The 24660-nt window shown below is 40.4% G+C and overlaps 1 protein-coding gene across 1 annotated transcript in view; it reads left to right on the top strand.

The window, feature by feature from the left end:
* Positions 1 to 1270: 1270 nt before the first annotated feature.
* Positions 1271 to 24660, top strand: part of LOC125440940 (ubiquitin-conjugating enzyme E2 E2) — a 168588-nt gene continuing 145198 nt past the window's right edge. The window contains exons 1-3 of the mRNA XM_048511120.1: positions 1271 to 1678; positions 12209 to 12392; positions 24570 to 24620. Of these exons, the coding sequence (XP_048367077.1) occupies positions 12217 to 12392; positions 24570 to 24620 (227 nt within the window). The 5' untranslated portion in view covers positions 1271 to 1678; positions 12209 to 12216. The remainder of the gene's footprint in view (positions 1679 to 12208; positions 12393 to 24569; positions 24621 to 24660) is intronic.

Genomic DNA, 24660 nt, shown 5'->3' with positions numbered 1-24660 from the left:
TTGTCCTCCAGGCTATAGGGATTGGTTTCCCTGGAAAAAGTGGATGCTTTGAAGGGTGGGTCTATGGTATTATATTCCACTGAGGGTTATTTTTTGCCATTTTATGTATAACTGTTAACTACACAGTACCTTCAGGTTGTGAAAGAGAACATGAATGCTCCCATCATTCACATAGAAGCATGGAAACTCGGTTTGTCCCAGATAAGCCAATAAGTTTCTTAAATCTACACCTGAAGTATTGATCCCACTGTTTCCATCTTACATCCTGGCTGAAAAGCCTTTGGCTGAGTTTTGAAACTATGGGAACTAACACTGTGCAGTTGTATTCCCATACAACATCTACTCATTCTGCCTACAGTCTTTCAATACTGCCCTCCCAAGCAGATGCAACACTTACTGTCTTCTCTTTCTTCCAGCTGGGACCCAAAACAACTTCTCTCTTTCATTGTATCTTCACAAGAAACCCTGTAAGGAAAGTTCGGTTGAGAGGGTGCAAGCGCAACTGATCCAAAGTCACCCAGCAAGCTTCCATGGCAGAGTGGTCATGTGAACATGGGCCTGATCTGCATTAATGAGTGTCACTATTTCCTAAGTGACACTCTAACCACTACAAAGCACTGCCTAGGATCAGCTGTCTCCAAATCCACACACACTGTCTGAACCTGACAAATCCCATTTATTCACCATGCTTTGGACAACGACAAAAAGCCCACGTAACTGTGCACTTTTTAACAAGGCAAAGCTTTCCACCCCTGTTGGGGCAGGCCACATGGTTTTTGTACCTTCCTTAGCCAAGGCTCTCCATATCCTTTCTTTTCTACCCCACATCCATTCCCGATTCAGGGGGGATTCGATACTTTCACTACACATTGGGGGTTTCCGCACCTCACACATTCTGCCAGGAGAGGCCACGCAACCAAGGGAGTCAGAGAAGTTAGCTGGGCTGCCTGGGATCTCGTCATGCTCCATTATGCCTCTCCTGTTCCTTAGCATAGAACATCCCTGGACTTCTCAGCCAGCACCACCCAACCCAAACACCCCGCCTGCAATCCAGACTGTCCTGAACCCCCGCCGCAGTTCTGCCCCTCTTTACGTCGCTCTCCCACCGCTCCTTCTCAGCCCCAGCGACCCTCCATCAGCCTCCCTTTCCCTTTAACTCGCGCTTTTGCCCCGCCCCTCCCTCCTGCCTGCACGCGGCCTTCGATCCCCCGGGCCGCGCGCGGCGTTCATGTATGCGTGTGTGTGTGTGCGCGCGCGCGCTCCGGCACCTCCGTGACTTTTCCTCCCTCTCCTTCCTTCCCCGTCATTCTGCGAAACCAGCGAGCCGGAGCGCGCCGCCGCCGCCGCCGCCGCCTCCTCCTCTTCCCCTCCCCCCCTTCCAGCCCCGAACTCCGGGCTTCATTGCCCGAAGACGAGAGCGCGCCTCCGTGCGGGGTTCACTTTTCTTTAGGCGAAGAAGGCGACGACGGTGGAAGCAGCAGTCGGGGCTGGAGAAGTCCGTGCCCACGGAGGGTGGAAGAGTGGCGGGCGCGCATGTCTTAGCGATCAGCCGGGAAGAGGAACTCCCCAGCCCTCACCCCCTGCTGGACTTCCCCCCACCCCCAGCCCCGGCCTCGATTCGGATTAACAAGCAGCCAACCGGAGAGTCAGCGACCCGCGCCCGCCCTTCTTCCTCCAGGTAAAAGCGCTTCCCTTGTCTTACCGCCCCCCCCCCCCCCCCCCGCAGCCCTGCCCACGTCTCATAGCAAGCAGTCCTGATACCCCCACCCTTATAACCCACGAGGCAGAAATCCCCTGGCCTCCCTCGCCCCACGCCTGAATAGTCTGGCACAATCCCTTCAACTCCTCCTCGAGTATTTTTAACCATACTGCCCATTATCCCGTAGGTACTTTTTTTTTTCACCTTCCCAGTCCTGTGTTTTAACAATGACTAAATATCCCCCCCTCCCCTTTCCATGCGGCCAGGCTTGTGGTAGATATTTTACTGCTTTTCAACCCCTCATATAGCTTCATTCCCCCTCGCTCATTCTGAACCCCCTACTCTCTTCTGCAGACACCATCATTTTGTCTGTACACCTGTGATACTCAAGATTGTTCCCTCTGAATTAGTTGTCCTATTCATCACCCTGTTGTAGCCATGGTTAAGGAAAGGGGAAAGGTTCCTCCCCCCACTTTCTGGGTATGTGGATTCTGATCTGCATTAATGACTGTGTCTGGAAACAGGATTGCTCACATCGGTCCTCTCTAGTTAGATCTCAGAAGTTAAGCAGGGTTAGCTCTGGTTGGTACTTGGATGGGACACTGGCCCTTTCCCCACTTACCTTAAGTCCCGCTCTGCAAGTAGCGCGGGGTCCCACTGCACTCCCCACGTCAGGGGCGGCAACAGCGCAGCCGCCCCGACGCTGCCGCTCTTGCGCCCTCTCAGCGCGCGGCATCCCTGGCGCTGGCGAAAACGGCACCTTTGGATGACCCCGCGCAGAGCGCGGGGTCGTGGGGACGCCCGGACGCGCACCAGGGATGCCGCGCACTCAGAGCAGCGCGCAGCGACGGCGGCAGCAGGAGAAGTGGGGAAAGGCCCACTGTTAAGGAAATCCAGGGTCATTTGACAGAGGCAGGCAATGGCAAACCACCTCTGAACATCTCTTGTTTTGAAAACCCAACAGGCTCACCATAAGTTGGCTGTGACTTAGTGGTGCTTTCCACCACCACTGGAAACAGGTGTATGAATTGCTATAAGATGGCAGAGTACAGGATTTGATTTTGGGTATGTGTGTCAGGGATCTGCCAAATAGTTCATGTTCCTTGAATAGATACATTCAAGTCAAATGTTGCTTACCGTTTCTTCTAGCCTTTGATGATGATGAGATTTGCTCCACATCAAGTGCAATTCTGTGACCTGCTCAGGTTCTTGTGGTGGTACCACTTCTCTAGGGTAGAGCCACATCCCTGTCTCCCCCACCCCTTATCTCCAAATATCATTCCCTGCAATGATCTGTATGATGTCCACTAACTCATCTTTTCCTTAGGTCCATCTTCACCAACTACAGTTGGAAACCTCTGTGCACAATATTTCTTCCTGGAGTCCCAATTGTCCACATCAACATTTTGGCCTTTTTGCTACCCATAGTCCATTAGGTGCTGATTTGCACAATAGAAAATGGCAAATAACAACACCCTTCTCCCTTGCCCCCCTCCTATACATTATTGTCCCTGTTGCTACCTTGAACTAACTATCCAAAGCACTTTCAGGTTTCATTAAGGAAGTATCAGCGCTCTCTCAAACTTAGTTACACATATATTTTTTTCCAATACAGCATATCATCTCTACAACAATTCCATCACGTTGAACACATACGTATTAGAATAACTATGCTTAGAACTAGTTCGCACATGACAGACTTTCTATGCAGATATTACTTCTATGTAAGAAACTGTTTTCTTCTGTGTAACAAACTATTTACCATTACATGTGATGGGCAGGTATCTATTTTGGCAAGTGGATTTCAGTAGTAATTCCCTCTGGGAAAATAAACACATGCAGTTTTCACTGCTCCCACCTGCTTGTTTTGTGCTACTTTTGATGGGCCCATTTGCAGAGTGGCCATACTCGTTGAATCCCTTGACAGTTTGGGCTTTTATACTTGGCCATTGTCTGCCATGCTCTCTAAGTGCTTTCTTTCATCCTCAGGTAGCAGTGATTCCTTCACTGTACCCTACCTGTGACCATCCAGCACATGAAATATATTTCTCTGTACTCCAAGGCACTAAAGCTTTTTGTCTCACTCCATTGTTCGTCTTTTGAGTTTTGTTGCTAACATGTATATTCTTTCTATATCATCCATTGTATTCTGTTACACTGGGCACACAATGAGGGAACTGCTGAACTGAATTACCAAGGGTTGGTTCCCTTCTGTGGGTGCCTATGTGTCCTTAATGGTTCCTATCTCCATATGCATGTAGCAAATCTCTTTTCCCTCCTTTCCAGTTAATTTGGAAATAATTTGTTGAGCAGTGAAGCACCCATCACCCTCACTCATGGTTGTTTTCTCAGATGGAGGAAGAGGATTAACCAACTTCCTTCTTCTCCTCATTCTGAGATTTAACAAACTCAAGGCATTTGTGTTGTTGGTGCAAACTTTTCTGTATCAGAAGAGTACTTTGTGATGGGGCAGTTTCCAACCTCCCTGTTCTTACGTTTTTTCCTTCTGGAATGTGTTTAGTACATATGCCCAGCTGCTGCCTGAACCGCTCCTTTCAAAGTCTCTTCTTCCAACCTCTTCTGTCTATTTTAAACCCATTTCCTTCTTTTCTCTCACTAGTTTTCACTCTCCTTTTCACGTCTTCCTTTTCTTCTCATGATTTTCCACAGAAATGTTGAATAAATGGAACATGTCATGTTTTAAAAGGTCCATTTCAACCTCTTGCCATTTCCAGTACTGCATAATTATGTCTGTGACATGTATCTCCCCCTCCCCCTCTAGGCAGCAGGAAAATGGGCGAGTTGTATGTGTCTGTTCTCTGTGTGTGTGTCTGTATCAGTCTAGACCAGCTGCTTCAGTCTTCCCCCCACCCCTTCACAAATCTTGGCCTAGTTGGTTATAAACCATACTCCATGGTCTCTTCCCTTCTTCCTCCCACCCCGCACAATTTCCTCAGAATGTTTCCAGGCTTCTGTGCTGTTTGGTTTCTAATGAAGATGAAGTGAGGTTAGTTTTTTCAGCTGTTTTTCGTGCACCCGCCAGAAAAGTTCGATTAATCTTTGCTTTTAGGAATAAAAGGCTGCTTGAGAAAGATATCATCACTATGTCTCCTTCCCATCCAGATTCTTGTTGCTAAGTTTCAATTTGTTTGGGATGTTTGGCAGTAGAAGGAATTGTAACATTTCATGGTGGTTCTGGAGTTTTTAATGTCAAATTCATAGAGAGCCAGATAGTTCATGCCAAGATTTCTTCTTCATTCTCTTGTGTTCTTGGAAAGACTTTAACCTCCCTGACCCTTGTGCATCCCTAATTGTTTCTTTTAGCAGATGCTTAAGAGCTTTTCTCTGAATGAGAAATAATATATTAGAAAAGAGATTTAGACTGCATCTTTTTAAAAGAAATGTTTATTGTCCTGTGACATAACCTTGAGGCTGTTTGATTGTGTGTGGTAGTTGTGATTTGCCTTTTTTCCCTACTGAGGGGATGCATACAGTTTCCTAAGATTTTGGGGTTCTAGATTAGTTTTGAACTATAAATCTTCTCTTCAGTTTCCAGGTATACTACAGATAGCAGTGTAGAGCCTTTGGATTCACTGTTGTGAGATAAGTTTTGTGGTGCTCAAGGTGATTATTGAGATCACTGAGGCTTGATTAATATTAATATAATAAACAAGAAGATTTATTTATTTACAGTTTGCTTTTAAAGAACAAACCAACAGCACAGGTCTCCAGGTAGAAAAAGTAGAAATCTGACCATGGCACAAAAATAAAGGAACAAACCAACAGCACAAGTCTCCAGGTAGACAAAGTAGAAATCTGACCGTGGCACAAAAATGTACAGGTTATGATTTCAGAGAGTGGTTAGATTTTCTACAATGTTTTCAGGCAAAGAGCCTTTTTATTGACTAACCACTATGTTGGATCCTCTCTTGCACACAAGATTCTGCCCAAACCAGCCTGCCCTTTCCTCAGAGTCAGACTAAATTGTGCAAGGTCTGCTCATCACCAGGCCTAACATCAGACCTGCCTAACAATCAAGCACTCTCTTCTCTCCCAGAGATGGAGCTAAACCACTCTGCCACACTACCAAGCAGAGCCACACTGCTCTTTTTCCTGAGCCAGATTTGAGCTATCACTGCTCCTCCCTGAGGCACAAGTCAACTCTCCTTCTCCAATGTTCCCTCCAACATCCCATACCCCATCTTGAGAGTGACTAGATGCTGGAGCAGCCCGTCTATGGGCTCATGTGAGTGACTGACAGCCTCCTGACTATCAAAATATTATTAAAGGCAATAAAATGTTTTCCTACATTGTCACTCTCCTCTGTTGATTTTTAGATTGTTGCTTTGTTTGTTTTCTTTTCATTTTGACCAGCTTTAAAAGCTTGTACTTCACAGACTATTTTTTTTTAAATCCCAGTTGTATTCAGCTTTAGACCTCTTCAGATGAAATACAACTTGACTTTTAGTTTAAATGTTCATAGGATATATGGCATATGATATGGCATATGTTCATAGGATATGTTTGTTTAGAGAGATGAAAAATATAGCTATACATTTAATGACAGAGTCAAACATTTATTTTCTGTTACAAAAGCTGGCATTACTTGTTAAAGTAATGATATGTTGTGGACTGCTGCTGTTATGTATTTATCTGATGAATGGTAGCCTGAACTTCTGAAACAAAATACTGTTGTTTTTCATCAGCAGTAATATTTATAGCACAATTGTAACAGTGAACATGTGCCTAAAATTTCCTGAAAGTGCTACTGATTTTTCGCATACTCAGTTCCAAATGATGTGCGTGTTAGATTCATTCCTCTTTTTCATAATATGTTACTGAACGATCAATAACTTGCACAACAGGTTTCTGAAGCAGGGTTGGAATATTATGATACAGAATTATAATATAGTCTTATTTCTTTTGGTATTTTCATCATTTCATTAAAATGTTACTGTATAAGCACAAGTAATTTTTCATTTTGAAACATGCTAGTGGTGTTTCATATACTTTTAAAATAAACTATTGGGAACTGGCTAGATGATTTTGTTACCTCTGATGTAAGCAAATTCACTTGTAAGAAAGGACCATTGAGCAGCAGGAATAGGACTGAAAGACAGCAGAACTTGTCACACTCTTATCCAATCTTTGGGAACCATGACTGTGGCAGATAACTGGACCATTAAGTCTTTGCAGGAGCCACTCTGGTGAGACATTTATTATACAATTGGCTGTCTTTAGCCATAAGAACCTTGAGCCATCCATGTATTGCTTAAAGCCATGAGAACATTGCCAGAGATGCTGCTGCTGGTGAAGCAGCCTTACTGAAGAGGGAGTATACTATGAATGTAGGTAGGGTATTACAATAATTCCAGATGCTATTCTTGGCTTTTTGTTGGATTTGTGGCTGTCCGGGCTCGTCCGTGGCTCCTGGACTCACCCCGCTGGGTCACGTGCAGGCCGGCACTGCGGGGGACATGAAGGCCGCCGAGAAGCCTCTTGCAGTGGCAATGGAGGCCTTAGAGGCCTTGTTCAAAGAGGAAGGCAGGGGGGAGAGGAATTTTAGGCCCAGTAGGACCTGCCCACCCACAGCTGAGGCGGATGTGGGAGATGGGCTGGGGAAGCAGCTGGGATGAGGGAGAGAAATGAGAAGGGAGAGACAGGAGCTCCTGCAGCAGCAGGGAATGTGGATGGTGGTGTGAAAAGGCAAGGGAAAGGGGCAACTCAGTGGTGGGAAGTAGGAAGGAGGGAAGAGGACCCTGGAGCCAAGACCCCCTGCCAGAACCTAGAGCACTGTTTAGGCTGGTCCCAACCCTGTGAAGTAACAGGGTGGGAACCTTTCACACAGGCTGGAAACCACTCTTCCTGTGAGGCCGCAGGGGAGAGGCAAACCCCTGGAAACTCCTCTCCCTGTGAAGCAACAAGAGGGAGAGAGAGAGAGAGAGAGAGGGAAGGAGGGAAGAGATACCTGAAAGGCAGAGGGTGGAAAGACACCAGGTGCCCTGTGGGCGCGGTTGTTTCTTGGCCCCTCGGGCCAACTGGAACATTGGCTGGGGCGATCAACCCCCAGGTCAGGGAAGGAGGGAAGGATTAGCCGCCCGAGAGCCCCGGGCAAGGAGGGGAAATGCCACAGTGGCAAATATTATAGGAAGTATATTTATTTATTTATTTATTGTATTTGTATTGTATTATTATTATGTATTGTATTCTGCTTCTCAGGCAGAAAGCAGCCACTTTGCCGTTGTTGTTTGTCTGAACCAATGAGAGACAGTGACAAAGTTCACTCTCCAGCTGAGATGGTTAATTTTGATTGAGTTAGTGGAATTAAAATTAATGAATTCTTAAAAGGGTGACAAGTTGATCTGATAAAAAAAGAGAGGTTATCTGTGCTTCAGGATTAGTAGGACTGGGTGTAAAGTTATGAATGTAGAAGAAGGTTTGCATGTTTTGGTTGCTCGCTGAAAATGTCTTATCCGGGGACCTCATAATTAGCTTTCAAAGTTTTCATCTGTTCATTGATATACCAGTTGGCATTCTAAGAACAATATCATTGATGGGTTGATTGGGAAGAAAAAAGTCATCCTGATTTGTGTAACTAAAATCATACTGGTTGAAATAGAGGCAGGAGGCCAGTGTATCACCCATTGTATGGATCCTAGTGAACATGTATATATTGGGTCAAGTTACATGTTATTTTAGTGTATCACTCACTGCTGCTTAACAGACTTGGGCTTATCTGATAATTTCAAAGGTGATGCTTAGATCTTAGAGGCTTACAGTCCTAAATCACGTCAGTTTCCAATTTGAGACAACCTTTAACAGATGCTGCTCAGAACTTTACGTGTTCTGTGACTCTTGTCAGATTGTTCCAAAAGGATTGGCCTGACATACAGTTGGTTTGATTTTCTATAGGCATGAAGTGATGTTTTGTAATAGCTAGATCATTACCTGATGGAGAAAAACAGCAAAGAGGGCTTGTGACAACTTAAATAGCTGCTTACTGTAGCATAAGCTTTTATAAGTCATCAGATGCATGAAATGGTCAACTAAGTGTGTGAAGAAAATACAGAAATGCTGAAGTGAAGCCCAAGACCAAGCAATGCAAAAGCCTACAATAGAAACATCTAATTACTGTGAATCGAACCAAAGGAATGGAAAATTCAAACAAATGAATATAATCACAATGGCTGTAATCTACTCCAAACTAGATGCCACTAGTGATGAATTAAAATGATACAAATGATACAAATGATGAATTATCGTGATACAAATGATACATTACAAATGATAATGCTCAGAAATCATGGGGGGCATTTCAGTCTCACAGAGTGTTCAACAGCACACCTTAAAGTCTCCACATTTTGAAAAGAAAGCTTCTAAGGAAGACTTTAGAGTGATGACACAGATAAAATTTATCAGCAGATTCACACCATTAACTATTCCCAACTAAAAGTGGGTAGCTCACTACAGGAAGTAGTTGTTCCTGTTAGATACATGTTTCAATATTTATTTACATCAATAGACAGTTGTACACCTCCTGATTAGGTCTGGCATGAATCTGAGTTCTGCACGTCTGTGAGTTAAACCTACTGTGATTCTTGTTTTGGTCTTTGGCTTTGGCTTCTGTGTTACAGTATTGAACTTGACCAGTTCATTTATCTGATAAAGTGGCCCTGATCCACAATATCTAATGCTATAATAAATTTGTTAGGATTGAAGATTCCCCCAAGTTGTGTGTTTGCAGTAGCATTTATTGATCTCAGGGGATTTCAACTCGCCCTTCTCCGATGATGTCCTGAAACCTGAGCAGAAATCTTCAATATAAATGTAGAAAATCCTTTATACCTAGAAAAGTTTTGTGTTTAGAATCTGCCAAATCATTATCTGTCCAATCAGGCTAAGATACTGAAATTCAAAAGGAGCCTGTAATTCAGAGGAGGTCAGAGATTTTTAGTGGACAGAGATTTCTGTGGTATAGTGGTTAAAAACAGTGCACACTAATCTGGAGAACTGGGTTTGATTCCCTACTCCTCCCCATGAGTGGTGGATTCTTATCTGGTAAACTGGATTTGTTTTCCCTGCTCCTCCACATAAAGCCTGCTGGGTGACCTTGGACTAGTCACAGTTCTCAAAGTGTATGTTGTGAGGAGAGGAAGAGAAGGAGTTTGTAAGCTGCTTTGAGACTCCTTATAGTAGAGCAAAGCAGGGTATAAATCCAAACTCTTCTACTTTTCTTCTTTTGATCTTCTGAAAGCAGACTATCACTCTGTAGCCATGATAAGCATGAGTTAAGTAGACAGATATGGCATGGGAAGATCTAAGCATTTTTTGGTGATCTAAAAGTTATCCAGTAAACATGACAAAGAGGAGAGTAATATGGGCCAATTCAACCATGGAATCCAAATTAAAAAGAGTAAGAGTAATTTTATCCACAGAAAACTTTGTGGATAAAACTGTTAAGAACATGCAAGGGAGGATTGTAGCCTCACTAGCTACTTTGGCTTCCCCAGCTTCTGACAATAGACCCTGCTTTGGAGGCATAATTGGCAGCATATAACTTTTTTAAAAAAAAATACAATGTGATTGGAGGCTTTTCCCGTACCCACATCACATTCTGAAAATGTGCAGCCTTTGCATCTATAGTTCCTGCAATTCTAAGGCATTCAGCTGTAAGAGTGGTGACAGAAAATATCAATGCTTGCCATTCTCTGTACTACAAAAAGGCCTTCAGGTGATTTCTAAACAAGAGGCATGCTCTGCTGAATGCAGCATTCTCTAGTAAATGTGTTTGATCGCAGACTTTGCTGGACAGGGTCATGCATGCAGCTTTCTCATAGACTGTCCCATGAAGTGAGCTCCCAGCTTGGCTATGGATTATCTTTGCTGATTTGAGGAATAGTGAATTTAGCTATTGCCTTGATTAAGATGATCTTAAAATAGAAACTTGTTTGTTAGTTACTTTCTCTCAAGCTACATGTTAATCATTTCCAGTTAATAATTTCCAGTTAGTATTATTTTGTCATAGCAAACTAATTAGTCTTTAAGGTGATGGACACTTGGTTATTTTAGCTGCATGGTTAACTAACATAGCTAACATTCTGGGATTTTTAGATGTTTGCATAAATTTTTAGTTTGCATAGATGTTCCTTGCCAAAATAAAAGGTTATACCAGAACCAGTTTTTTAAAATGTTATTTTACTTCCCAAGTAATGTGAACTAATAATCATCTGCTAACCCCAAATTTTCTAAAAATACACAATGGTTTGTTTCAGGAGACAACTGGACTATTGCAATTGTAGTGTTTTGAAGGGGTTGTATATTCAGCCATTGACCCTTTGTTTATTATTAGACAATTACTGTTCTGTTGACTGCAAAGACTTGAAAAATACCCTAAATTCTCACTTTCCATTATAAACGTATAGCAATTTGCTTTATTTGACCACACGTTTTCTTCAATTTGTGTACAGTTTGATACTATTTTCCCAATTTCTTCCCATTGTGGGCACATTCTGTATTGTTTAATATTGGTGAAGTCTGAAATCCTAAGGTTTTGTTTTTAAGTACTGCACAACTCCATAAATACAGTTTCTGTACACTTATTTCAGAAAGCTGTTAAGAGGAGGTTAAAAATAGTGGTGAATATTTAAGTTTAATAGTTTCAGAACATCAGCTTGTTTCAAAGTTTTGCTTCTTAATCTCAGATACATTAATGAGGAGAGTGACTAATCAGTAGCAAGAAGGTCACTCTGCACATTTTCAGAACTCACTTTTTAATTCCATAGACTATTCCAGATTTTGCTCTGATGAATTGAAAATATTTGTTCTGCTTTTCTGTCAGTCAGTAGAACTTGGATAATTGAAACCTGCTCAAAATATCAGCCCACAGAAATGCAATACAAAGAAAACAAAGAGAGCAAGTCGTTACTCATCATTCTGATTTTCACCCGGAAGCCTTCATAAGCAAGTTGCCTCTGAAGAGCCTCTAAAATCTTTGCATGGTTGAGGCCTTCCTCACATTCTACTGTAAAACAGGAGTGGCCACTGAGAAGGCCTTTTACACAGAAGTAAAATAATACTGAGCCCTGTAAGAATGGTTTTAAGGAAATTGAGGCTGAAATTGACACGGGTTAAAAATAATAGACCAGACATTTTCTTGAGGTAGATTTTGAAGAAAGGAGAATGTTTGGTATTCTTGTTAAGGGAATGGGTAAACAGCAGGTTGTGAATTAGGAACTAAAGCAATACAACTGCAGTATTTTAGTTTCTAACTAATATAGCAGTATTTTTTTTTTGTTTCAGAGTTTTCTGTTTAGCTACTCTTTGCGGTGTAAACTGTGTCTTTTTGTATCTAAAATATACTTAAGAGTATTGTTGTGGAAAAGGGTATTTGTTTCTCTGATGGAATTTTGTAAGGACAATAGTTTGATGAATAATCTGTTGGCAGTGATATTCTTTCTCACAGTATTAGAGCCAATTTTAATTTTTTTTAAATTGTTGTTTTCCATTTAGAGTCAAAGATGTCCACTGAAGGACAAAGAGTTGATGATAGTCCGAGTACTAGTGGAGGCAGCTCTGATGGAGACCAGAGGGAAGGCATTCAACAAGATCAAGAAAGAGAGCAGGTTCAGCCCAAGAAAAAAGAAGGCAAAATCTCTAGCAAAACAGCTGCTAAACTTTCAACTAGTGCTAAAAGGTACTTATTGTGGTTCTTTACAACATTTTTTTCCTTTTAGTTAATATCGCCAGTAGTCACTGATGTTGGAAAGTGTCCTTGACATTTTAACCCTCCAATGTGTGCGTTTATTGGCCTGTCCTGGTGTGATTGAACTTGAAGAGGACTTTATGTGTCGCTGGTTTCCTAGCTACATGGTTTTAGTAGTAGCTTATTTGATAAATAGTGGCATTCCTTTGCTACTGGTAAATGTAGACAATTTTGTGGTTGCAAAATATATATCTGTGTGTGTATGCACATGTGACTGATGTTTAGGCTTGACAGTGCAACTTATGGTTAATTAACCATAAACATTTCAGACACTTCAGTAATTCAGCATGATAAAAGACTACAGTAATACCTCTTGCTGTAAAAGACCCTGCTTCCTTTCCTCTGTTCGTTTGGTAAAATGTCAGTATGACTGAAAATACCTTTTAGTTTGATCATATTTAACTTGTAGACTTGCTTATACGTTTGACTTTCTTACCCCCAAGAGAGAGAGTAGATTTGGAGAACTGCTATTTAAAAGGCTGTTGCATCAGTCAGTGCTTGGATTCTGCACAGATGGAGCCTGTTTTATTAGATGTCCCCCAAGCACATGGCAGCATAAGCCTGAACAGAAGCATTCAAATCCTATTTCCAAGGAGCTCAAACCAATCATAGATTTTCAAGAATGTTGCTGGAGCTCAATCTTATATTTATAACTTGTGTAAAATTTAGGATTACTGATTGGTTTGTCATATTGCACTATGCTAAATCAACAACCTTGTAAGTGTTAAAATCTATGCAAGACCAATTGATATCATTGTCAAGCATATGAGTAGTTTGGGTAATGTAAGGCTTAACCCCAACAAAGAAAATCAAAAGCTCTTCTTACAGCAAATGCTCAGATAGCGATCTACTGCATACTAAAAGCCTTCCAAATTCACTTCCTCCAATCTCTACCACAACTTTTTAATGTCTTTCTTTTCCACTCACTTCCATGCACAACTCAGTATGGCTTGAAGTTATTATGAAGTAAAAATGATTAAAATCATACAAAAGAGCACATCTCAAATGTTCAATCAATATAATGAATGAATAAGCCTTTATTGGCATAGAGTTACAACAAAATATGAAAAGATAAGAAGAATAAAACAGTACATACACACCATAAAGTATCATTGACATTTGCTTATATCCAAAAGACAATTTGCAAGATGTTAATTGTATATGGGATCAGGGTTACTTAAAAGTTTTGAGATTGCCCTAGGTCTGAAGGAGCTAGGGGAAAATATTCTAACTATATTTCCTCAATCAATATAATTAAAAAATCCCTTTTTTACTACTCTAGATGTGCTATGTTCAAAATGTTGATAATTTTGTGGAAAGAATTGTACTAATAGTTTTATATGAATAAAATTTTCAGATGATGGCCTTTTTCACATGAGTTATTTGCAAAATATCTTTATGTCAAATGTTACTTTTTATCTTTTAATTCTCCACATCTATTCCACTGTTTGGTCTGATAAACATTTTTCCTTCATTTTTCCACCATTATGTTCCCAAGCACTTTAACCATGATGTTTTTTTTCTGACCCACTTCCAAACTAACTTCCCTTGAGCATGCAATCATTTTTATTTTTCTGTCCCACCAAAAACCTGATCCTTATCCATACCCCTGTTTTTGGCCAAACATCTCATTCAGCCATTTTTTCTTACCCTTCCCCCTCCATTTTTGAAAGGATTTAAAAAAAGAATTCTTTGTCATATTGCATTATCAATGTAACATTAGGGCAAAGACACAATCCAGGTTGATTGTATCAGCTTCCTTATTTTTATTTTGAGTTAGCGATGTAACATTAAGGTGAAGACACACTGTGTCTATAGTTAGGAGCCAATGAAATAGACAAGGGAAGTTTCTTTTGCTAGTGGAACTTGACAAATGTGTTAACATAGCTCTAATTTGGCTGGAAAACGTGGTTCTTTGTGTGTGTGAAGGGGGAGAGCTATCTGTTTCTGTTCCTTCAGATGATGGCGCTTGCTCCAGTGGGTTTTTTTGTTTCTATTTTGTGTAAACACATGACCCTTACCCATGCCCCCTGTAGTCATTCAACCTTCCCTTCAAGCATTTTCTCCTTTCCTTTCTCTTCCATTTTTTTTCTCTTTGTCATATCAAACTGGACATGTAATGAGTCAGACACACAAACTTGCATGGTTGTTTGCATCAGTTTTGTCAATTTCACATAGAACTTGTGATCTTAATGTTGAGGCAGACATACAAACTGGCTTGGTCAATTGCATCAGCTTTGTTAGTTTCATATTGAACCACCATTGTAACATTAGAGCAGATAGTGATTTTGAAGCTGGGAGCGATAGAAAACAGCATTAGGAATAATCGCTGCATATAATTGGAGACTTCTGTAGTAATGATTGTGTGTTACTGCCAATCACGTTTGACTGAAAAATATGGTTCTTTTGTGGGTGGTAAAGTTCCTTTGGGTAATGGTGCCTGCTCTAGGAATTGTTTTGGTGGCCAGCATGAAATTTCTATCCTTCTCCAAGATGTTTCATGCTATTTATTGCAGGCAATATGTATAATAGCTTTTGTATTCTATATATTGTGTTCTGTATAATATAGAAGACTTTCATAGAATAGGAATCATATTAGTAATCACCCCAACCATGGCACAGAGTTGTAAACTGTAGTATTGCAGTCAAAAATCTGCTTACAACCTGAGTTCAGTCCCAATGGAAGTCCCCCAATGGAAGTCAGTTTCAGGTAGCTGGCTGAAGGTTGACTCAGCCTTCCATCCTTCCATTGTTGGTAAAATGAGTACCCTGCTTGCTGGGGGTAAAATGTAGATGACTAAGAAGACAATGTCCAACCACCCCATTAAAAAGGTCTGCCTTGTAAACGTCATGATGTAACTGGTTGTGGTGGGTTTTCCTGGCTGTGTGGCCGTGGTCTGGTGGATCTTGTTCCTAACGTTTCGCCTCCATAGGACACAGTGTATAACAGACTTCCCTCTGTGATACACCTCTGAAGATGCTAGCCACAGATGCAGGTGAAACATTAGGAACAAGATCCACCAGACCACGGCCACACAGCCCAGAAAACCACCACAACCAGTTGAATACGGCCGTGATTCACCCCGTGGGTCAGTAATGAATACATTTACCTTTTTATTAACTATGATTCCTGATGTGATTGTAATAGTAAACACACAAAACTGGAAACTGGAATTTACTGCTGCCAGTGTAACCCATCAGATGGAATAAACATCAAGTCCAAGAGTTTGCTGCCTTAAAATTGATTACTCCGAGTAGAGAAAAACATATATTTTCTATGGCAGACTTTGTATGCTATTTAAGCCACAAAGACTAGGGAGAACTGAATAGATGTAGGCAGCACAGGGACACGTGGTAGAAAATTCATGCTGATGAAGTGATCTTCATGCTGAGGTTGACTACAAACCTTCATAATTGTTTCACATGCATCCTGCATTTCATAAGCATACAAATGGAATAACACTTCAGTTATCACTGAGCTGAAAAATCATGGTAAGGTTAACTGCTGAAACAAAAGGGAGCAGGTTGTAATTTTTGAAATTAATGGTTGAAGTGAGTGGAAGGTTTCACACACAAATGAGCTGTCTAAGATCAGTGGTGTATCTTGAGCTAGAATCTGACCTTCGCAAATACTACTGGTAATTTGACACTTCATGACAAAGCAGTATTGATAGTCGTTCAGTGTCACAAGCCTGTGTTCATATTTTGTGCCAGAAATATTTCAATAGTTTAGTTGATTTTTTAATGATATAAATGAAACATTTGCTGTTTATTAAGACTTAAATAATTTCATCAGTGTACAGCAAACATGGTCAGCAAGTCTTGGAAATAGTAATGGAAAATTCAAGCCAGAATGACTTTTTAAAGACAACAGAATAACAGTTCTGTGACTCAATAACTTGAATATGATCAGCATCTTGAAAGATCACATTCAGTCTGAGTGAAGTGAAAAATGGCATACTTGAACACTGTCATTTTTGTTCCCTTTCTTTGCTGTATCTGATCACGTGCTCTGTGTTGAACCAACTTAAGTTTTTGTTCAGCCAATTGCAGATCTAAAAACAGCTATTCTACAGTTATACAAAATTTTGAAGATAAAAAATAATCTATTTGGGGCTGGTTTTTCCTTGGTCTTGTAAACAAACTTAAGTCTGAATGTGTGTGAAAATCTGATGTAGCAGAGACATAGAGAGAGATACAAAGGAGTATCTTGGCTTTATCAGTGCAAAATCTGAATGGCTAAATATATTGCATACTAACGATATGCTGATTGTCAATAGCCCACAGTGACTAGAGATGTCATGAAAACATTTTTAAGCTAACCCAAAATATTAGATTTTGGTCTGAAGCTTGAGCTGTGTTCTTTCAGATAATTTTTGATTCATTCTGCTATCAGTTGTTTCAAAGAATACCTGAGATGTTAGGTTGTATATAGAAGTGAAAAAGTCTCTTTAAATAGGCTATTCGATTTTCTCGGGGGTGGGGGGGAGTAAAGAAACAGCTCTTTAGACTGAAAATTCTGTAGGCTGAAACTTTTTAATTTATTTGGCCTTTTGTCATAAATACATTGTAAAAAATTTTTTGGTTTTTTAAATGCCGATTGCGAAAGTGCATGTTCCAATTTTGGGTTCATTATTACAGATTTGTCTGATGGAACTTGGACATGTTTCATAACTTATTCATTATATATGACTTAATACTAGCTTTTAAGTTTACTTAGGAATGTTATAGGCCTATTACCTACATATGTAATTCTGACATTTTGGCTTAATGGCATTACTAGTGTATGAAGCATAATTTCAAGCGGAAATTTAAACAAGGAGTGATCTTCCTTTGTGGTCAAGACTTTTGAAATTTAAAAAAGTTTGAAAGGAAATTTAGTTTGTTAGTTTGGAATGTGTAAGCATTTGGCACCTTGTTTTAAGGATAGTTCTTAAAAGATTCTCTTATGCAATTAAGTGCTGGCATACCCACCCTCCTTTCAGCGTAACAAGGATGGATTTGTACATCTCCACTAATTATGTGGATTAGTGCTGATAGGAGATACTCTATTTGCTTATTGAGCAATCTTACCTTCTTGAGCACCATCGGAAACCATTCCTTATAGTCACCTTCTATCCTTCCTTCATTCCCTACCCACTGTTTTAAAGTGTCTGTCTCTAGACTCCAAACAATAAAAGGCTAGAGACAGTTTGTTTTGCTGGTGGTTTAATTACCTTCATTCAGTGTGTTTCTGAATTCAGCATGACTAATCCAGGCTGTGTTCACACAGCCTTCTTGGTTCCCTGTGTTTCTTCAGCGAGGTAAAGGAATTGTAGATACAAATTCTATACGTTTGAGGCAGGGAATGTATCATGAATTTCCAGTTTTTTAAAAAAACCCACTGTTTTCTGTGCTTTCAGTTGTGCAGTGAAGTGTGCCTCATAAAGCAGGTCAAGTAGCCTATACAGACATGTTCTTGGTTCATTAAAATAGTGAATAATAATTCAGTAGCTTTAAAAAAAAGGTTTACAAGTACTCATCCTTTGAAAACTGCAGGTCTGAATAAAATTAAAAATTTTAAATGGGATATTTTTCTATGGGCTTTCCATGCTTAAAAAAATCAGCGTACACACTAAATGAAAGATACCTAGGTGCATAGCACATGTTTTTTAAAGCTGTAGTCCTGTGTAAGCATATTTGGGGATAAATCCAGTTGTGTTCAGTTGATCTTATGCTTCATGCTTACATATTAACTAGGGCTGCTTCCGCATGGCCAGAGGTAGCGGCTTCCCACTGGCTTCGATGAAGCCAGTGGAGCTTCGGGACTGTTCACATAGTCCCAAGTGGGCAGTTCTGATGCCGATGCTGCCCGCAGGGGCGGCTCCAAGCGGAGCCGCCCAGGGTGTCTGAGAGGGACTTACCTTGCATTCCTCTGCAGCTCCGGGCAGCTGGAAAAACACGCCCATGCTGCCCTCCGACCCTCGGGGGTCACAGGGCAGTGTGGGTGTGTCGTTCCAGCTGCCCGGAGCTGCAGAGGAATGCAAGGTAAGTCCCTCTCAGACACTGGAGGGGCCAAATCAACTCCCTCACACCAGTGCGGTTCGCACCGTGCTGGCGGGAAGACTCCGCTTTTCAAAACCCTCGCTCAATGAGCAAGGTTTAAAAGAGGCATTTTCGCGCCACTTGGGGGGGGTGACAATGGCGCTGCTGCTGTGCGAACAGCACCCTAGGGACAGCGTATTTTTCTGGAAACAGCCTTGATTTCTTATCACACTAAACTAAAATGCTTTCTCTTAGGGTTTCTCTTGTATCACTACATTGATACCAATTAATTTAATGAGGTTGTTCACAACAGCAATCATAATAGTACATGTTAAATTTCAGTAGTTGGAAGTAATATTGCTGAGTGTAGACATATACTGATTTATTATTTCTTGTTCTTTTATGGAGCTGAATCCAAAACACGATCAGTGGAGAACTTTAGATGCAACACATGTTCTCAACTTGTTGAAGAGACCATAGAACAGAAAACAAAGAATGCACATACACAGTGGCAATGCTTGCTCCATTGGCTAGTGTACCCACAAGGACACATTAAAACCTTGTTTGAACTTGCCCTTGCCGATATCTGCCTTGCAAAATAACTTCCTCACATGGTTCCTAAAGGGATTAAAAGAATATAATGCCCTGCATTGGAAAGCTTTATTTTATTTATTATTAGATTTAATATACCGCCCTATCCCAACAGGGCTCAGGGCTTTCCCATCTCCATCCCTGCACTATCCACACTGTGAAAACAAAGGACCTATAAATGTGTGTGTCCCAGTGTTCCTACCAGTATTGTATTATTCCAAAACTTTTTTCTGAATAATCTGTTTAACAACCACCTTATTTATATTGCCATTGTTTTATAGTTATGATTTATTCAGCACTCTGGCCATGTCTGGCCACTCCCAGTTTAGCCAATCAGGCTAAGAACTCAAACCATTAGATTAACAATTCAGCCACTGAAGTTAATGTTTGCCTCTTGTCTTTCCCCAGAAAGGAAGGATTCCCCTTTGCCTTGGGAGTTTAAGACTCATTCTGCATAATCCTGAGTGTCCCCTTTTCTCTATAAGAAGCCCCCTATCCCAGTAGCCAGTGTTCACTATCTCTGGACAGCTCTTTGCCTATTGATATTGTCCCCAACATGTTGATATTTCTTCTACCAGAGCTAAGCATGGGTTGCTCAGCTCTATTCACCAGACCTTTCTGCTCCAAGATCAGGTGACTATAATTCTTACTCCCCAAATTCCCTTCATCTATTCCAAACCTCTACTCTCAACACTGATTATATCCTAGGACTTTGTGTGTTCTGTTGCTTTGATTAATGTGTGCTTGTGTACCCCTATTATCCTTGAATAAACCTGGGTATAAATATGCAACAAAGACCCCCCAAGGTTCCCGACCTTTTGCTAAGCCAAGGATCTGCTCTTGCTAATTCCCCCACTTTAAAAAGGACAGACTCCCACCATTTCAGGTAACAAGACAGCTGTTGGTCCTTGCCTCAGTCCATGGATATGGCTTGGGGCCAGTGCTATATAGTGTGGTGGATCAGGACCAGCCCAGGATGTAATTATTTGTTTTGTTATTTTGTTTAATTTATATCCCAACCAGGTCAGGCTCAGAGTGGCTTCCAACAATCAGTACATGAAAATACAATATATAATATAAGTAAAACATAGAATTAAAAGCATATTACTAATAAAATTAAAATATTATGTCATAATTTCATACCTACTAAAAATATTAATTTTTCCTGATGATGAGATGGAATCAGAAATGGTCATAGGCAGATGACCAACAATTGCCTGAAAGTCACAAATTCTCAAAGACTTGAGTCCAAGAGAAAAAGGAAAATGAATTGATGGAAGGGAAAGAAAAGAAAATAGAGAGGGAGGAAAGGGAAGAAAAAAGAGAGGAGGAGGAGGCCAGCTGATCAACCAAACCTTTGCTGCCTCAACCATATGCCTGGCAAAACATCTCTGATTTACAGGCCCTGAAGAACTGAGTTAAGTCCCACAGCACTCAGGTTTAAGGAGAGAGTTCCACCAGGTGGAGGCCAGAGCCAAAAAGATCCTTGCCTAGTTGAGGACCACCAGATAATCTTGGGGCCAAGGAACACTAGCAAATTGTTTCCTGAGGTGTTTAAAGTTCTCTGGAGAGTATATCAGAGAAGGGTTCAGTTTCAGGCATCTATGCTTCAATAATCCCACTCTAGACACCCTGGTCAGATCTTCTTGGACAGCATCTTGTCACTTGTACATCTGCAGGTATAACTGGGTGTCATCTGCATGTTGATGGCAACCCAGCCGAAAATTTTTGACCAGGTGGACAAGGGGACACATATAGATGCTAAAAAGCATTGGAGAGAGGTCACCCCTTGCAGTGTCCCACACACCAAAAGGTATTGTGTTGAGACTTTCTCTGTCCCTGACTTTGGAGAAATAGAGATCAGGCACTGCAGGACTGTCCCACATAATCTGAGGTCAGCAAGGCAGTAGGTCAACAGATGGTGAATGATCATGTTAAGCACTGCTGAGACATCTAAAACAATGGTAGCACAGACCCACCATGATCCAGCTGTCTGTGAGGGTGACCAGCATAGTTTCCATCCCAGGGCCAGGTCAAAAGTCAGACTAGGTGTGTTCATAAAGGCCTGAAAGTGCTTTGCTGCAATTTGTTCTCCTACCTAACCCAGAAATTATAAATTTGAAACTGGGCAGTAGATGGCCAGATCTAAAGAATCTAGTGTTGCTTCTCCCCCCGCTCCCCTGCCAGAAAGAAACAATTTGGCAATCCTCTTTTGTGCCCTCCATTGACCTCAGTCTTACTAATGTATAATTAGAACTATTTGACCCAACAGTAAAAACATTTCCATTCTACTTGGTGGCCAACTCATATCCAGTAAGTGCTTTCTCTTGCTTCTGGTAGTCTTGGGACACTAACAGCCCAGTCCACTTTGTTCAAAAGGACTTCCTTCCATATGCATATATAGAAGAGTACTGTCTTAGCATTTAAGTAAATGGTCTTGCTTAATGTTGTCACTGTTTACACATACAGAGAAGTACAAATTTGTCCTTTGTATTTTAGCAAATATTATTCTGCAGTGCATTTGGAATGCATGTCTAAAGGTTTTGAGAAGGCCTCATTTGCATTATATAAAAAAGCAATATTTTTGGCACATTAACCAGCTAATATGCACAAATTTCACATATTTTCCCCCCTAAGCAAAGATCTGAAAGCAAAGATGTCTTTGTAAATATACAGTGCAAGAGCTGAAATACAACAAGATCTATGTTTTAAGTACTATTTGCCTTTTGTACTTTAGCTGGAAATGGTCTTGCTTAATGTTTCACTGTTTACACATACAGAGAGGTACAGATTTGTCCTTTGTATTTTAGCAAATATTTTAGCAAAGACCATTTACTGGGAGAACATCTGATTTCTGTATCCAGAATGGTTTGTGTATGTGCTTTGATGTTTATTTGCATAGTCTTAGAGGATTGTGGCTCTGACCTGGATAGTCCAAGATAGCCTGATCTTATCAGATCTTGGAAGGTAAGCAGGGTCAGCCTTGGTCAGTATTTGTGATGAGAGACTACCAAGGAAATCCAGGGCCATTACGCAGAGGCAGACAATGGCAAAAACATCTCTTTAAAACCCCATGGAGTCACCTTAAGTTCTCTGAGATTTGACAGGAAAAAAAGACTTTAAATGTTTGGAGTCTTGGATTCTATACCTTCCTTTGACTTATGCAGTATTATCCTTCTTTGCAGAAGGGGTGTCCTATTGCTGAGTGCCTCACTTTAACACACACACACAAACTGGAGACGATTGGTGGAGTGGACAAATTAAGTTTTATTCACTTTAAGATCCCTACGTGTTTTGTGTGCACTTCAGCAGGGGATCAGTATTGACATTTCTCACAGCAGAAGTGTCTAGACTATAATATTTTACATATCCACCAGCTAAATAAGAAAGATTAAAAACCAAACCAAAATCTTTTATGGTTTTTTAAAAAAGAAAACTGTTATTGAATGTGTTGTGGTTTAGATGTGCTGTAGATATAACATTTCTGGAAATGTTGAAGTCATGTGTAGTATTAGTTATACCGTATTTAAGAACATTAGACTACCATCTGTAATGTATTACAGTACTCTTCTATATATGCATATGGAAGGAAGTCCTTTTGAACAAAGTGGACTGGGCTGTTAGTGTCCCAAGACTACCAGAAGCAAGAGAAAGCACTTACTGGATATGAGTTGGCCACCAAGTAGAATGGAAATGTGTTCACTGTTGGGTCAAATAGTTCTAATTATACATTAGTATAATTAGTGTAAACTTTGCTTTTAGCTTAGTAATTATTTTGATTCACGACTACTCTACCGTTTCTGCTCTCTTTTTTTGCTTAACATAGTTGTGTGCTTTGAAGACATAAGAGTGTTCAATAATGAATTAAGATTAACTCTGGTAATCTAGAAGGATAACGTATTGATTTGGGGTGGGGGAATTAAAGTATGTGTTGTAAGAGTAACTAAAATGTGCTATAACTATTTTTATGTTTACCCTGGGAAATCAATTTTTGTGCTTGTGATATTTTATAGGTTTTCTGTTCTTTACTAGATACACATGTTCCTGAAGTCAGAATTTAAGTCTGTTTTAGCAAAGGAAATTGAGGTCCTTGGAAGCAAGATTAGTTATAAATGTAATAAATAAATGTGGTTAGCATCTTCTTGTCTAATCCTCTTATGGGAGAAGACAACAAGTTAAAGAGGCTTTATTTAGCATAAGATTCTGGATAATTGTTCAAAATACAGTTTTGCATTTATTCTTTTGTCTTTTCTGAGGTTTTCCCCCTTTATTTTTGGATTTGTCTATGATTCATATCTTGTGCATGTTATTGTTGATTAGTCGCTTGTTTGCAGGAACTAATAAGTGATGACAGTAATTTACTGGAGTTTTTACTTGCATTATATAAAAAAAGTTTAAAGGTTACTGCCGAGTAGTCTTGATATAGGTGTCAGGTAATGACAGCCTGTTCATCTTCCACGTGGGTAAATCCTGTGTCTCACAAGATCACTTAAATTATAGTTGTTGATGACACTCTTGTGTACATTTAACACAGAGTAATAACAGTGGGATTTGTGTGTAAAGATTCACAAACTACATAGCTAAAAGTTTCTGACTTTAAGTAAACTTCAACAGAATGGAGTGGTAGAACTAAAGTAGTCTAAAGTTATCTCTTGTTTAAATTCTGTGTGCCTCTCTAGACTCATGTGCTAACATAAAAATAGACTTCACATTTGTCTTGTTAATAAGTTGCTAGTTTCAAAATTGTTTGTATTGAAGAAGAGCTGGTGTTTATACCCCACTTTTCAGTCTCAAAGTGGCTTACAATTGTTTTGCCGCCTGAGGAGGGGAGGAAGTGGTTCAAGGGTGCAGAAGGAAACACGGAAACCCCCATTATGTGGGTAAAATTTAGCCACTGTCGTTTTATTGGTGTGCTTGCAAAAGGAAGCGGAGGTGCAGCATAGGGGATGGATCCAGCACTAGGATCCAGCATTATGCCTAATGAGCATAATAGAAAGGAAGGAAGGTTAGTTGCACTTAGTGAGTTCTCTCTTCCATTCTTTTCATGGGGATTCATGTATGCACTTTATTTTATTTATTTACTTATTTACGGTGTTCATATGCCTCCTTTCGTGAATCTTGCTCAAAGAGATGCAATCTTACTTTTTTTCAGAAGTTGTCCATTCTTTCTTGGGAAACGGTTTGGTTTTTTACAGAAAATCACTGTTGATATTTGACCTTGGTAAGCTCCACACCAAATGGCTGGATTAAGTTTTTTCTAACGTTAGGGAATTTATAATTAGCAGTTCTTTGGGAGCATCTTTCAGAAAGGAAACTGGAAATATTTAGACGTGTATGAGGGTCAGTTATTTATACCCATAGTCCATAGCCTCAATAATTTGTGACTGATTTATCTAACAACTTTTAAAAAAATTAATTGGAGTACATGAAGTTGGAAGAAGACTTCAAAGAGAGGGGAAAGTTCAGTCTAACCTCTGTTTCTTTTCTTTTAAGAATTCAGAAAGAACTTGCAGAAATTACATTAGACCCTCCTCCAAACTGTAGGTAAGTTTTTCATGGATTTATTAACTTGAGTTAATATGTG

The sequence above is a fragment of the Sphaerodactylus townsendi genome, linkage group LG11 (assembly GCF_021028975.2).
Source record: "Sphaerodactylus townsendi isolate TG3544 linkage group LG11, MPM_Stown_v2.3, whole genome shotgun sequence".
NCBI lineage: Eukaryota > Metazoa > Chordata > Lepidosauria > Squamata > Sphaerodactylidae > Sphaerodactylus > Sphaerodactylus townsendi.
The sequence above is the reverse complement of the archived record's forward strand: the minus strand, read 5'-3'. Positions and strand labels throughout refer to the sequence as shown.